Source organism: Diadema setosum, chromosome 14, assembly GCF_964275005.1.
Source record: "Diadema setosum chromosome 14, eeDiaSeto1, whole genome shotgun sequence".
Classification (NCBI taxonomy): Eukaryota; Metazoa; Echinodermata; class Echinoidea; order Diadematoida; family Diadematidae; genus Diadema; species Diadema setosum.
In genome coordinates this window covers 38,303,777-38,320,319 of record NC_092698.1, presented here as the reverse complement: position 1 = coordinate 38,320,319, position 16,543 = coordinate 38,303,777, and the positions used below count along the sequence as shown (strand labels likewise).

General features: G+C 38.4%; 1 protein-coding gene across 1 annotated transcript in view; it reads right to left on the bottom strand.

Annotated features, from left to right (window-relative positions):
• Window positions 1–12,454, bottom strand: part of LOC140238344 (protogenin B-like) — a 90,345-nt gene extending 77,891 nt beyond the window's left edge. The window contains exon 1 of the mRNA XM_072318277.1: window positions 12,326–12,454. Coding sequence (XP_072174378.1) covers window positions 12,326–12,389 — 64 coding nt within the window. The 5' untranslated portion in view covers window positions 12,390–12,454. The remainder of the gene's footprint in view (window positions 1–12,325) is intronic.
• Window positions 12,455–16,543: the final 4,089 nt, after the last annotated feature.

The window sequence follows — 16,543 nt, the reverse complement described above, 5'->3', positions numbered from 1 at the left end:
ATGTTACCAGTGATAGAATGACAAACGTGTATTTTTGTGCCAGTTACTTTGTTTTTATGGTTACTTTGTAAGTTTTGCATAAGCTATCATAGTAATGTACCATTAGTAAGGGGACTACATTATCGAAGTTCACTTTTTAGCAGCTCATCAATTTTCATTTCCAGTCATTTATGACACAAGATGTATTTTCTTATGATATTATGTTTCTTGGAATATAGATACTTTGCTATTTGTAATGTAGGTCCAACTTTTTGTTATGAATGAATTAAAATATTATCAGCCTATAGATATGCATTCCTTGTTTTAAATTTTTGTGTGGATTGCGGCAGGTGGACAGTGGACTGGGGATAAGAAAGTTGTTCCTTTTACAATGCCCTGTACATGTAGATGTCCTCCAGTGGAAGTTGTTCCTTTTAGATGTCCTCCAGTGGATGATAAAATGTGTGCTAGTACATTTGTTGTTCATTCACTCATATTGGCAGGGGTAATCATTATTTCACAAGTCTCCAACTGAACTGACAATCTTTCACTAAATTTCTTTGTTTGACATGAAATCAATAATAACCAATCTATTGTAGTCTTGTAATATCCTAGCATGGGTAATTTTTCAGAGAGAAATATGTTGCAGTTACTGCATCATTGACTGATTAAATTCATACCTGTGCACATCATGATCGGACAGCATGTAGATGTTCTGGTGATGACATCATTGCCTTTAACAGTTTATGAGCATTCGGTAAAAATATGAAACATTGAACCGCAACCTCCTGATTTAGTATCACATTTTATTGAAACATGTGCTTTACTGTCCTGACACTTCTCTTTGTAGTCAATATGAGAATCATGTGGAACTGTAATGGTTTATACGCATGATTAACCTTACGACAATGAATCGAATGATCTTACAAAGTGATTTTTTTTCAAGGTGATAAACAATGGCATTCTACTATGTGCAAAAGATAGCCCATGATGATCAAGCAACACTGTTAAGAATTACATGTATACTTCTCTGTAGAATATAACTGTCTTTAATGTTTCCAAGAACTGTTTTTCCTGAAGAACCTCCATCCAATCACCCCCCCCCCCCCCCATGAATAGAAACCCTCTTTCTAATCCCATTTCCCAATCCTACTTCATTATACTGGATGTATACAATCTGCCCACCACAGACCAACCCTCAACCCTTGGACACCGACAGTATACAGTTACATGCAGATGGGCAAGAAAGCTCATCTCCTATCCTCTTCAGCCAGGATTGATTTTTCCCCTCCCATACTCTTCCATTGTCAGTGTTTACTCCCCCTTGAAAGGGCCACAGCCTAGGAAAAAAAAAAGGAAAAAAGATAGACCATTATCAGTTTATTACCAAGCTGGACATCCTCTGTTGCATAAGCTTCCAGAGAGTGATTACGTAACATGTCGTAACCTGTCCCTGGCATTAGCTTGGTCAGGGGCCTGCGGACAATGTTCCCTGCATAGAGCCCTTTGTGTGGGAAAAGATAGTGCTCTCAACCCCCTGGTGTGGCAGAGTGATTCAGGGGTATTGGCAAGTTCAATTGTGTGCAGAAAGCAGGGACAAATAGCTTTTTTCCCCTTAGAGGCCACCACTGCCTTAGCAAATGGCTTAACTCTCTCTCCATGAATAGTGCTAAGGTGCGAGTGGAATTTATGGGGAGAGGGGCTAGCAGAAGGGATCAATGCACCAACTGGAATATTACTGAATAGATTAGTTAAAAGAATTACAAAGAGGCATCTTTGGCGAGTTAGAAATGGGAACCCCTTCGAACAGATAACTGTAGACTGAAATCCTGTATGCCAATGAGGGCCCCACTGTTAATGCCTATTGCATAACGGAGCTACACATCTCACAAAGGTTTCCACTAAGCTAGGCGTTCTGAGCTGATGCAACTGGGCTGAAATACATTATCATGAGATATCTTTCAGATGGTTACACAAAATGCAGAGTCAAACACTGAAGAAAAGAAAAGTATAACAAGTGAAAATGATAAACAGTGAAAAAAAAAAAAATCATGTGTATCCTACACAGTTTCATTCAATTTAATGTGTACATGGATGCACATGTGCACCAGCTTTTTGCAATAATTCTTTTGCTCAAATGACCGGTTACATGGAAGATAACATCACTCAATCAAAAAGCATGGAAATTCTTGACAGTATTAAAATCTGTTAAATAGGTATGTACCCTGTGGTCTGCACTTTTCGGTAATGTGTCCACCAGCAAAGGTTGCATAATATGACAGCAATGAAATATAGCTGAATTATTGCCTGTTGATGCTTGTTGTTATCACTCTCAGTAATGTCAATCATATCTGCTAAGCCTTTCTAGTATTTTATCAAGCCTTCTCTGTGAATGGAGCTCTCAGCTCTTCATACATTATTCACTCTAAGTGTGAGTATCCAGGAACTAAAGTTTTTGTTTTAAATAATTTATGTGTAATTATATTTACCAAAACTTGTTTTACAAACACTGATTTTGTAATCCATGGACAGTGCAGCCCACTATCACACTTTGGCTGCATTAATCAACTTTCCCATGTTTGAAACCTGTTTCAATACCCACTATAAAACGAGTTTCTCGAGTTGTTGCATTTATCTTGAGTCAATTGGGAGGCCTTGTCATGGCGCAGCTCCATTACGCAGCTTGACCCGAGGAATGGAGATGTGTAGTACGCAGTGGTTGGCATTGGCAGGTCAGAGCTATACACAAACATGTTTCAAAATGACTTTGCGTTTAGCAACTTGAAATGCATTTCTGGCTCAAACACATTTGCGATCACATTTTTTTCCGGCATTTCAGAAACACATTTCTAATATAATAATCATAACAGCTTTGCATTTATCAAATGCCCTTATCAAATGCCCAAAACTCCCTGAAATTTGTTGGAAACCTTAATTGTGCGCAAGAAGTGAGTCAATAAACGCATCCAGTGCAACACTAGCAATCCAACAAAAAGAAGCAACTTGTGATAGCATGGGGGGGGGGGGGGGATTCACTGCACACCCGGACATAGAGAGTAATTTGATATCATTTGATCATTTGTTCACGTGCATAATGACAATAATTGATCATCATCAAGTCAATGCACTTTAGGTACACATATTTACATGTATGTTTAGCCTTCAAATAAGACTAAGAAGCTACATCTTTATTAGTAAATGCTGAACTCCTATACTTTCATTCTTACCGTTTGATGAATAGGAGAGGTAATAAAGAGCATGCCCTAGAACACTCTGAAAAAAGCAATCATGTTGTACAAAAGAGAAAATTAGTGAGATTTTATGTACATGTAGGATCTACACTGCACTACTATAGATAATTTTTTGTGATGCTGTCACATGACTAAGTCGTTCTTTTTGCCATACCATCTACTAATGAACAAATTATATTAAAATTAAGCAAAGCTGCAGCAAATTCATGGTTTTGTGTTCAAGACTGCTAGCTAGCTAGAACTGTAGCTGTATTCTCTGTCTTGTGATAACATGCTGCACAAGGCTTGGGGCTGGTGATTAAACATTATGTGACCACAGCTTCACATGATTTCACACCTAAAGGCGTCACGCTACGGGCGTGTTGTGCTCCGGAAATACCAATCTACTCTTAACCTCTATGCCACTGTTTTGTGGCTATAAAGGTGACTATAGATACATCTAGGGCCTATACTGTAAACTAATGTAAATTGCATATTTCAAGATCAATCAATGCTCATATCAATTAGATTTGTTTCAAATTACACCCACTTGTACCACTATATCTTCTTTCTTTTTTTCATAATTCACCTCTTATACAACACGCAGCTACAATGTACATGATGTATTGCACTGAGCATCAAAGTAATGAAACAGCTTTGCTCCAAGACCAGTGCTCCTGAGTTGATTAAAGGGGCATTCCGGACGATTTTCATAATTTCACATCATGTAGTACATAAATCAACAGCTTCATGTATAGATTTGTAGAATTTCTTGTGGTTCTTGAGCAGAGAAACAGTACTTTCAAAAACCTTAAACAAATTACACTGAACAAAGATGATGACATGGGAGCCTCACATATCTCAGAAATGTAGCAGTGTCATTCCATTACAATACCGCATGCTTGCAAGCTCACCTGTGTGTAATCTATGCATGCCTTCTTCTTTTGAGCTGCTTCCTTGAGCCACATCTCATGCATTCTTATGGTGAGGCTGCCATGTCATCATCCTTGTTCATTGCAATTTGTTATAAACTTCGAAAACATTCTTATTTTTCATCCCAATCATCATAAATCCTGAAACTCTGTACCCAGTATAACTAATTTATATATGTTCAAATGTAAAAATTTGAAAATCATCTGGAGGTCTCCTTTAAAACCTGACGCGCTTACACAAGTGTGTCCTTGTGTTTCATCCATGATGTCCCCTCTAAACAGAGATGAAAACATTGGCACTGTGGAACACTAAAAGCTTTAATAGCAGTAATGGCAGGGTCTAAGACCCCGTTTACAGTGCGGGGCCGGGCTCGGCCGCGGCTCGGCCGTGGCCGAGTCCGGCCTCAATTGCGCGGCCGAGCCTCGCAATTTTGTCCGTTTACACTGCTGGGCTCGGCCGCGCTTTTGATTCAAACCTTTCAATATTTTGTCGTAGTGGCGCTCTGCTTGTAAACAAACGCAATTTGGTATTGTCTGGTTTTCAGACCCTTTGCCAAATGAATTCCGTGGCGACGAAGTCGCCGTTCGGGCAAAGGCCTTTGCCGAAGGAAAAAAATCCTTTGCAGGACAAAACCACCTTAAACTATACTAGTTTTCGACGTTGAGGGGGTTAATATCCTGAATAGCGAAAGATACAGGCAGAGGGTTTGGAAGCCAGACTAAAATTGGCCACGCAATTGGCCGCGCATTTGGCCCAGTTTGCGTTTACACCAAGAAGAGGCAGGGCTCGGCCGCGGCCGAGACCACCTCCAGAGCGAGGCCAAATGCAAGGCCAATTTTGGCCTCGCATTTGGCCTTTTGCGCGTTTACACTGAAGCGGGGCTGGGCTCGGCCGCGGCTCGGCCGCGGCCGAGCCTCGCACTGTAAACGGGGTCCTAGTGAAGATGGCACTGCACCAAAAAAAAAAAGCGTTGTTGTTGTTGCCTTCTTGTTGTTGCTTTGTTGTTGCTGTTGCATGCATCACCATTATCATTGAATATTATTAGTATCATCACTGTCTTCATCTTCCAGGAGCCTCCAATAACCTGTCATTGTCTTCTTTTTCCTCTTCTTCTTCTTCTTCTTCTTTTTTTCTCTCTCTCTTTCATGATACTGTAAAATTCAAGCAAAACTTTATTTTCAATCATATGCCGGTTTTCTTTTCGAACAATGAAACTGAGATTGTAAGAAAGAATAAAACAAATTTTAATAAGCAATCTCACAGCTCTCCATTTCATGCTCTCTTCTCCAGCCTACAATGGAATTATGCTCATCTGCACAGTTAGGAATACAGTAATGCAAAATTAAAGTCAAAGTGTGATGTGATCAACCATGTTCAGAAATGTTTTCCAACATCTTCGTAATGAATTAGTAGTACGGATCCGGCCTGACAATTCCCTCCGCGCTTAATGACTCAAATTAATCAAAATTAATCGCTGGATCCATCTCCCTGAGAAAGAGAGGGGCCCAGGACGGAGGAAGACTGTCATCGCCTGAGCGGTTGCTGTCTGGGTAGATGGCCTCCCCCTTTCTCCTTCCCTCAATTTACTAGCAACAGAACTGATCATAGAACAAGACCTTCTTCCACGAAAACCAGTGGGATCTGCTGGTAATTCAATTACCACTCACAGTCTGGTAGGAACTGCAGATAAGCAGGCAGGGGCCATGCCAGACATCTGCCCATTTGCTGAGTAACGATTTGTATCTACACTGAAGGCCCAGATTCGTGACAGTGAATGAAGGAACATTTCTCGCTGACTGGGATCAATCTCATTATGAACTCCAGCACAGTACACACATAACATGCACTCAAACATTTGCACTATCAATTCTAATCCATCTCCCAAACAGCATTAAATCATGACGACATAAACCAAAGTTAGCATTCAGTGACTAAAAGTAGGCTTACAATGTACTCAATACTGATTGATGCTGTGTCACTGCACATACAATGTAAGGCTGTATCCATTCGGTTTGCTTGCTTGGGCTTGCAATTTAAAGTGACCATCACTTGCAAGTGCATTTAATGATAAAAATGAAATGTGATCTAGTTGTTATATAAACTAACATGCAATTACAATGCAAGGAATTTTAACAGGAGCAGCTTGTCTCATTTGATACAAGAAGAGTCTATTCTGATTGATAGATTTTCACATTTGAAGCATTCTGATGCTGTGCTACTTCAATGTAACATGTACAGCTGAATCATCTTGCTTTTTCTCTGCTCAGCTTTATGATGAATTTATTATGAAATGTTGCATCTGCTTGCCAGATCACTAAACAAAAGCTGCAAGATTCAAAGGGCATTAAAACAATATTCTAATTGTTTTTAGTCTTAGCAATGCAAACAACATCAACTGGCTGGTGTACCAAAAACACATGTTGCTCAGAAAGCTTCTACCATCCCATCAAATTTTGTGACCAATATCAAATGCGCCATACTTGCAAAATTTGCATAATTTACTTGCATTGTACTAGGCTTTCACATCATGTACGCATGCTGTATGTACATACTGTATTGTACATGCATTTTGGTTGCTTTGATTTTAGTTTTGCAACTCTGTGAGATGAATGATTGCAAAATTACCAACAGCCCAATAACAAAAAATGAAATGTAGTCTTCTCCAAGGGGAAAAAAATCAGACACTGCTTCTTAAAAGGGGATAACTCATTTATCATGTCCTTGCTGCAGCTCTCTATTGCAAATTAAAACATGAAATTGTCTTTTAAGTCCTAATTCATGATATATCACATTCAAGAAAATTATGGAATGCGCTGTACAGTGTAGTTTAATCTTCCTGAACTTGTTTGATTCCATGGACATGTACAATTGAAGATGGGAAAGATCATGATAAAGTGTCTTTTGTATATTGTAAAGATGCCTGATATCTTTACAATCTAAAGGTCTATTTCCAAAGTAATATGGTGTGCTGACAATGTTATGTTTGTAATATTGCCCCAATAAAAACAGTGCAACAATCCACTTAGACAAACAGACCTACACACTCACAAACATACACAACTGCCAGTCAAAACATCACACAAACACAAACACAAACACAAACACACAACCTGGCACACATGCAAACACCAAAATGTAGGACAGTGCATTCTCAAGTGCTATTCTGCTCCACGGCCACATTCTTTCAAACAGCATGACTCATGCGGGTATGAATGAGAAGCAGTGGTGGATCACATTATGTGAATAAGGCATTTGGAGGCAGCTAATATGTAAACACATGTCACAGCATGGAAGAGCAGAGTCCCAGCAGTGGTCCTGTGCAATGTACCTTGTGTGTGTGTCCTATGAGCACAGGTATCCATGAGTGCATGACAGCATGCTCGAATCAATGTACACCGTACATGCAGCATGGTGCTTGTGTGTGTATGTGTGTAAGTGTGTTTACAGCATGACTGCATAGTACATGCTTCACTGAGCAATTCTCAGCTCCATGTGCTGGATGCTATGTGTGAGCAGGGAGGTGAACCTCCCTGGTGTGAGTGAGTGAGTGAGTGTGTGTGTGTGTGTGTGTGTGTATGTGTTTTGGCTTCTGGAGGTAAAAGGGGTCATGGCTAACAAAAATTTATCATTATGAAGTAGTACCGGTAGTCTCCCTTTCATACCCACTGACTACAAACTAATTTTCTTATAGCACACATGCCTGTTACCGGCAGTAAAAAAAAAAATCTAAGTGCAAAGGTGCTGAATCAAACTGATGTCATCTAAAATCAAAATGTGCTGCTACCACAAATTTGTCGAGAATCACAAAGATAAAGGCAAACTTTATGCTTTTCCTCCTGGAATTGAAATAAGTTCACAACCTATGAGGAATGAATGGCAGGATGCATTTTCCACAATGACTTTGTAGCCTGATATTTCACTATGTTTTTTGGAGCTTGATGAGGTACATGGAAAAATGGAGACATAAATGTTGTACGATTTGGTTATCAAGGATGTTTCCTCCTCTTGTTCTGAGCAGTTCACTAACTGAAAATTCACAACCCAGTTGCAAGTTCATTGTATTGGCCTATGGGCCTATTGCCATACATTGTATGTGAATGTCTTTTTCCTAAGTCAACCGGAACATCAGCTCAACATGATAATCTTATACACTATCCCTTTTGACACATAGGGCCTTCGTTGTTGTTTTCCATGGAAAAATGGCACATATTCAGGAAGATGGGACATTTTGAATCATGAAGGGCCTATACAGTTGTACAAGAAACGTGTTGTTCATGATTGAAGAAATGTTAAAGGGTAATTTTCAAATATCCCTTTCAAGTAATATAATATTATAAGAATTGCTAAATGATTCTCTCCATTCAAATCCTAGATTTTCAATACTGTACATGCACAGTATACGTGGTTATTTTTACATGAGTAATTTTTCATGCTCGGCCAGGTAAGATGAGTTTTGAATGTTTTTAATTCAGGAGAATCAAGATATCAATTACTTGAACATATGGCAAGCAAGAATATTTGCATGCTCTTGTTTTCGCGCAAATTTCTAGTTGCGCAAAATGCACAAAAATTTCTACTTTTACAGTAACAATCCTTTTTGATTTACAATGCTGTCTACTGTATAAGCTGTTATTTTCACATATTTTCGGGAAATAGAAGGTCACAGACATTTTCGCGAGATGTTGTTTTCACAAATTTACATGCATTGCTACCCTAGTGTATGGTGACATTTTCGCATGCTGTCAAATTCGCGATCCAGCTGTGATTCCCAAAATTCGTAAAAATTAAACCCTCACAAAAATAACTGCTTATACAGTATATATTTCTCTCATTGCGTTCAAATGGTAACATCTTTGACAGATTCAGCAAGACATTTGTAGATGTTGTTTGTTGAATGAGTAAGACTATGGCTTTGACTCCTCCTTGCTTGCCCATATATGAGTAAGCATCACTTCAAACCACAATGCCAAACATGGTATCTTCCAGATGCTTTCTTGTGACAAAAAATTGGCAACAGTACAGCAATCTTTCCAGGCTTGTTAGGACGCACTGCTAAGCCAACTCATGACTGCTTCTTGATAGCAATATTGCCTTGTACTGTATCATACACATATGTTGTAAGATTGCAGAGCTTATTTGGCATTACTGAAGAGCAGAAGCAACCGTCATAATTCCTGATTAAGGGGAAAGAATCTCTACTATAATCCGTATGTTAATAAACACAAGCCACGGTATTAGCGGCAAGACATGCAATTTATCATTCCGTGAAAAACACTAATGGCAATAATACTGTGCATAACATAATTTCATAGAAGGTTGAGGAAATGACCCATTATTGGCATCGACATGCACAGCTGAATATCTTGTGTCATAGATACTACTGTATATCAGTTGTCTGATTATCTAATCTCTGGAATTGACGATATGCTTTACACTGAATGGAAAAAAATGACAATGATACTTATTCCACTCATCAAACCCATCAGAGTAAGTCTTGAAGCTGATACACCTAAAAACATTTTGAAACAGTCTAAAATCATTTTGCCAAATACTGTCTCAGGACAGAGCTCAAACTTTGAGTACAGCTGACACAAGAAATCTAAAAGGCTCATGAAAAATGTGTTTCTATGGATCCAATAAACTCAGTGAGTGTGAACAGTGTGGTTGAAGGAGAGCAGCTTGCACCCAGTACCACCTCATCACTGTCATAGTCAAAACTTAGTCACAGTGAGTAACAAAGTAGCCTTCCTGTCTCTCATGGAGGTACAGATCTATCTTAAACTTTCAAAGTTATGATTCATTGGATTTGAAAGACTGGTACATGTACAATAGGAAGAACCTCATCACACGTTACAGGCAGCACTTATATTTCTTCTCTTAAAGGTTTGAATGTAGAGTTCATTACATACTAAATCCTCATCATTTAAATCCACTTATACTTTGTTTGTATCACAGGACAAATATATTGCCAGGACAAATAAATTTGTCACATTTTCTCTTGTAGCGAATGAACTTTAGAAAAACTATAATAGACAATAGTATGCTGAATCTAAATCTCAGGCCAGCCAACTTTTAAAAATAAGCCACAGGAAAAAAAAAAAAACAACAACAGAGGGTAGATATCAATGTACAATTGTAACTGCTGATCATTTCTTATTAATGTTATGTGTAAAATCAATGTTTTGGTGATGATTTCAGGGCTCTATGTAAACCTTTTCTCTGGTAGCCCATTCAGGCCACTAAAAATTTTATTTGAAATTCCAATGGCCCAAAAAAAGAAATGAACCAAAATAAAAGCATGTACATTGTATAAAAATTCATTTTGAATATAGGTTGCCAAATTCAGCAAGCAAATGATAATGTTTTTGGAAGTTTGGTAGCCTAACATCAATTTTTAGTGGCCCTTGACATTTACCTACAGTAGGTACACAAAATCAACCTTTGCCTGCACTGCACTCATCACTTTTGCCCACTACCAGAGAAAATGCAGAGCTCTGTATACACACGTAAGCTCAAGACACAGTACACCTTTACTTGCTCTTTGATGATTTTGTACAACAAATCACATCAATATCATACTTTCTCATGTTTTTCTACAACTGTGGCCAGCATAAGGACGTTTATTTTTAAAACCAGAATAATAACATTATCACACATCCTGCAATACAGAAAAAAAAAAAAGACTTCCAAAAATACAGATTGCAGGTAAATCATTTTGCATGAATTATTATGGTGTAAGACAATGACCTCAGTCTGGGTCTACATTTGTATTTTTGTCGCAGTTATTTGGTCTAGTTATACCTCAACTATTAGAAGTTGAAAATGTATCATTATACCCACAGAGTACTGTATACACCGTTATTTTCGCATACAGATATTTTCGCAAATGACGAGGTCATAGATATTTTCGCGAGATGTTGTTTTTCGCGAATCGACGCCGACACTTACATTAGTTAATGCTGTTAACAAAGCGCATGGAGACAATTTCATGTGTTGTTAAATTCACGATCCAACTGCAAATCGCGAAAATTAAAACCTCGCGAAAATAACAGCTTAAATACAATACCTGTCTTAAACAGGACACACTTCTTTAGCTGTTTTTGACATTTCAATGTAATATCACCTTCGAGTTACAACTTTCCAACAATCTTTATGCAGAGGAGCCATTCAGTCTTACACTTTTACAAGCACAATATCATTTATGACTTACATCACTGTATATGAGAATACAAACTAGATTTTACACAGAAAACACAGCTGCACTGTCGACAAAAAAAGGTGCAGCTTCGCACACGCTGCATAATCTTGGTTTTCGGTAAGTTGTGAATTGTGTATGTCATTATTGATAACATGGACATGAAGTCTAATTAATTAATGAAGTTTGTCTTTATGAGTTTGAGGTGACAAAAGTGATGTCAAGTATCAAAACTCAATGCAATAGCCATGTTCACTTTGTGTTGTGGACCACCCTGGTACAGCCCCGTCGCATTTAGCAACTGGGTCATGTAGATTAAGTAGCCGGGTACTACTAGTTTAGAATCTAGACATTCTACAGTTTTTTAGGATGTTATCTGCGTCCTTAATGGCACAAGCCACACATTTCCATAGCATGCCACAATGACATACACTATGCCATCAATTCATCCTCCAACATTTGAGCTGGACCTGAGCAGAAGCCAAATGTCAGGGATCCTAGCAATACCATGTTTCCATGCTGAAGGTTGGTGTCTATTTGACCAAGATACTAGTAGTATTTGGCTGTCAATTTCAAGAATCTAACGTTAGATAACTTGTAGTTAGAGATCTGAAGAAGAAAATACTAGAAAGTGTCAAAATTGTTTTTGTTGATAAGCATTAGAATTTTCTACATCAATCAGAAAAGTATTGATGGGCAAGCCCCTCACTTTCTGTAGAATAGAATCAGGCTAGCTGGTTATCTCACACAGGGCCGGGTTAACCCAAGAACGCAGGTTGATCGAACTGCGATACTCCGTGATGGAGCTGGCTCGATCGAGTGATTACACAGTGGCCTTCGTTTGTGCGCCACACGGTCACTGTGCAATAGCCATGTCGTAGAACAACCTCGGCCTTGTTGTGCAGGCCAAACAAACTGTCCGCACACACTCACTATTACACATACGCACACAACACACATTGCATACAAAACAACGGCAAAACCTCACCTCCTAGTATCACACTGCACAGGAATATAATCCACGGTTGCTGATAACAACGTTGCATCGCCATGCAGGCTGTTTTCCACAGTCAAAATCGTATTTTTTCCATAATCTTCCAATGTCCACTAACAAGCGTAGTTCTTCGTCGCACAATACAGACTGTCCAAACGACTTATGAAGTGAGGAGGGATACAAAGACCTTCGGCCGGTGGTGTGGCGAACACTTGACCTCGACATTGCCAAATGGTAACTCAGCGCGCGAATGGAGCATCGAACTATTTGACGTGTGGGCTCTTCCGCTTCATAGCGCCACCCCTCCAGTCAAAAGCAGCTGACCATGGACGAAGCATGACCCTTGGAAGTGTCACTGTCACTCATGTTCCTCATACTTGCTTCTATTGTACATCTGACGCCGACTGACTGACACTATCTGCACCAGTGCCAATATCGCTACCTCTACACTAGAGCCTTCACATTATGCAACATGATAACATGAAGGCATGTATTCATTCATGATGGGTTGAAATTATTATGACTGATGTGAGGGCGCTCTTACTAATGACAGTTACGAGTCGTTGCTAGCTAGCCGGCCCTTGAGGTGTAGGCTATGTGTAATTATATTTTTGATCAAAATTCATCCTCTAGTGATTGGTTGAAAGAGCTTCAAGTGATTGTAGGTATTTTCAGCTATGCCAGAATGTTGGCATGTTTGACACTCCATGGCGTACTATTTGCAAAATGACGTCTTTTTTATGACGACATTTTACAAACACGTAGGGTCTACTACTTCCACTTGCATGTGCTAAATTATGTCACTATTGTAACGTCACAAAGCAATTCTGACATCGCACACTGCTTTGTACCGTCACTCTGAAGTTGAACAATTTCTAACAAAAAAAAAAAAGAAAGAAATGACACCACAAAGAAATTTTGACATCGCACACACTGCTTCGTACAGTTGTGAAATGTTACAATTGTAGCAAAAAAAATGTAACATTTTACTCTGAAATGTTACAATTTTAACAAAACAATTGTGACATCACACAGCAATTCTGATATCGCGCACTGCTTCGTACGTCGCTCTTTGAAATGTAACTATTTCTAATGCATGTACTATGTAAAACAATCATGACGTCACAAAGCAATTCTGACATCGTGCGCTGCTTCGTATGGTCACTGCACTCTGTGAAATTATACAATCTCTAACAAAATAATTGTGACATCACAAAGCAATTCTGACATCGTGCGCTGCTTCGTATGGTCACTGCACTCTGTGAAATTATACAATCTCTAACAAAATAATTGTGACATCACAAAGCAATACTGAAATCGCGCACTGCTTCGTATCGTCACTGATGTGTAATGTAAACATTATTGTGACGTCACAGAGCAATTCTGACATCGTGCGCTGCTTCGTTAGGTCACTTTGTGAAATGATACAATTTCTAACAAAACAATTGTGACATCACAAAGCAAGTCTGATATCGCGCACTGCTTCGGACCGTCACTCTGTGATAGGATACAATCTCTAACAAAATAATCGTGACATCATCACAAAGCATTTCTGACATCGCGCACTGCTTCGTACTTGTACCATCACTGTGAAATGTAACAAATCTAACAAAACTATTGTGACGCCACAAAGCAATTCTGACATGGTGCGCTGCTTCGCATGGTCACTCTGTGAAAAGATACAATTTTCTAACAAAACAATTGTGAGTTGTGACATCACAAAGCAATTCTGACATCGCACACTGCTTTACCCCGCAACACCCCGGCACTCTGTGAAATGTAAACATTTCTAACAAGCTGCTATGACATCACAAAACAATTCTGTCATTGCGCACTGCTTTGTACCGGCACTCTGTAAAATGTTACATTTTCTAATAGCACAATTGTGACGTCATGAAGCTTTCGTACGGCCAATGTATCCCTCCACAACATCGCATCCACCATACGACTTCTGGCCTCACACCTTCCTCCTTTTTTCTTTTTTTTTTATCCAAAATATAAAAACAAATAGTACTCTGCCTAATTTCTATTTTTATTTCTTATCTTTTATTTATTTATCTATTTATTCATTTACTTTTGTTAAAACTATGGGCGTCGGCGCCTCCAAATAACTATTCACTTAGGGCTGCGCCCCTCGGTGAATATAGTGCTATTTTGGAGTCACCTCTGCCAATAGTTTTAACCGGAAACTCTCAAGGCAAAGTAAAATTGTATATTCGTACGCTCTCTAATATGTCATGCTACCAGAAAGTTCGTGCTCGTAAAAGGTCGAGCGCGTCAAAAAGAGAACAAGAGGCGAATAAATCAAAGCCCTAAATAAGTTATTAGGTCAAATCAGATGCTCACAATAATATTAATGGTTTTCACAGCTGATAGAATGTCGTACTGCATACATGGAAGACCAAATCACAAGACAACAAATCACGTCTTTCATGTTATGGTATCACAACAGACATAACAATATACGTATAAACTAGTACATCAAATCAAAATTCTACCAAGGAGGTTGATTCCATCAAGCCTGTCCTAGTTATTTTGTCCACGAGGAGACTGCAAAATACAAGCTTAGCTTTTCAGCATGTCTCCTCCATTTCCTGCAACTTTTATTTTAATCCAATTTCATCTGCTTTTGTGATGCCTAGTATTGAAAATTTCACTTTTTTTTACTACATTGTATTGATATTGTGTTATTTTGTGTATGAAAATGCTTTGCATTGTTGGAAATGAAATAAATGAAATTAAATGAAATGAAAAAGACACATAAATATCCGTGATAGCCCACTTTGGCGTTGTGGGCTGTTTAAGAGAGAGAGAGAGAGGGAGAGAGAGAGAGGGAGGGAGAAGGAGAAGGAGAAAGGGAGAGAAGGGGCGGGGAGGAGAAGAATTCGAACGAGCAATCCTTGACAGAAAAGTTTAACTTCGCTGAAGATCATACACGTAAATGACGAAAAGAAAAATATTTCTTCTCACTAACGATAGAAGCGACTGCATGAAAATCATAGGTACACGTGACTATTGATTTTTTTTTCGGAATTTTACATAATTTTCCTCACTATAGATGCGTTTCATATAGGTATTACATAGAAATTAATATAAATAGAGCACACTTGCATGATTTCATCAGAATTATCACGGCACATAACTCTGTAATCTTGAAGTTGAATATTAAGTCAATATGGTAATTCCATGATCGTCCAACTCGTTTTTCATGATATCTCTTGATAATCATGCACTTGTTTATGTAACACGTTCAATATTCTGTCCCAATCCCCTCCCCCCCCCCCCCCCCAAAAAAAAAAAATCATAATGAATATTGATATATCTAACTCCTTTATTGGATTTATATGTCGGTATTACATTTTATTGTCAACCAACACCAACACCATCATTAAAAATATCATTACCACCACTACCATCATCATTCTTAAAAACTGACTTGAGGTTTGCAAATGATCGGTTATCATACATTATCAAATCAAATACCAAAGGGTGGCACTCCTTGAATTTCGGAAAAGCAAAGTAATTCGAATTAAACAGCAAAAATCATAGAAACTTTCTAGGCGTGGAAAATGTAACAGTTCTTGTATATTAATATGCTTTGTATCACCATGCCGCTGCTTACGGACACCAACAAAGAACGGATGCACACAGACCCAGATTTCTAATTAAACAAACAAACAAACAAACAAACAAACAACAACAACAAACACGTTTTGAGCTTGATCAGAATCTATATCCTGTAGATACAGGATTTGCAATAAGAATTTCTACCACAACTGGTCGAACTCCAAAAAAAAAAAAAAAAAAAAAAAAGGAGAAAGCCAAAAAGAACATTCTAACTGAAATGTCATACAATAAACAATATTACATACGATTGGAAGAAAAGAGAAAATTGATTTATTTTCATGTGATATTCCTGCTGTCGGGGAAAGAGGATATTAGCAACATTGTACAAAATTGATTACAAAGACTGTAAAATAATGATTCAATCTAAACTAAATCAACAACATGACATTTAAGATATAGGAAGATAAAACAAATGGAGTGAGATCGAGAGATAGAGAAATGAAGAGAGATCATAAAAGAGACTGAAAAAAAGAAGACATAGTGTGTGAAATGGGTAAAAAAGAAGAATGATTTCAAGGTTTAAAGATAAAAACTCCGCTCTCTTGAAATGTACATGTATGGCAAAAGTCTTGCAACTCTGTTTTG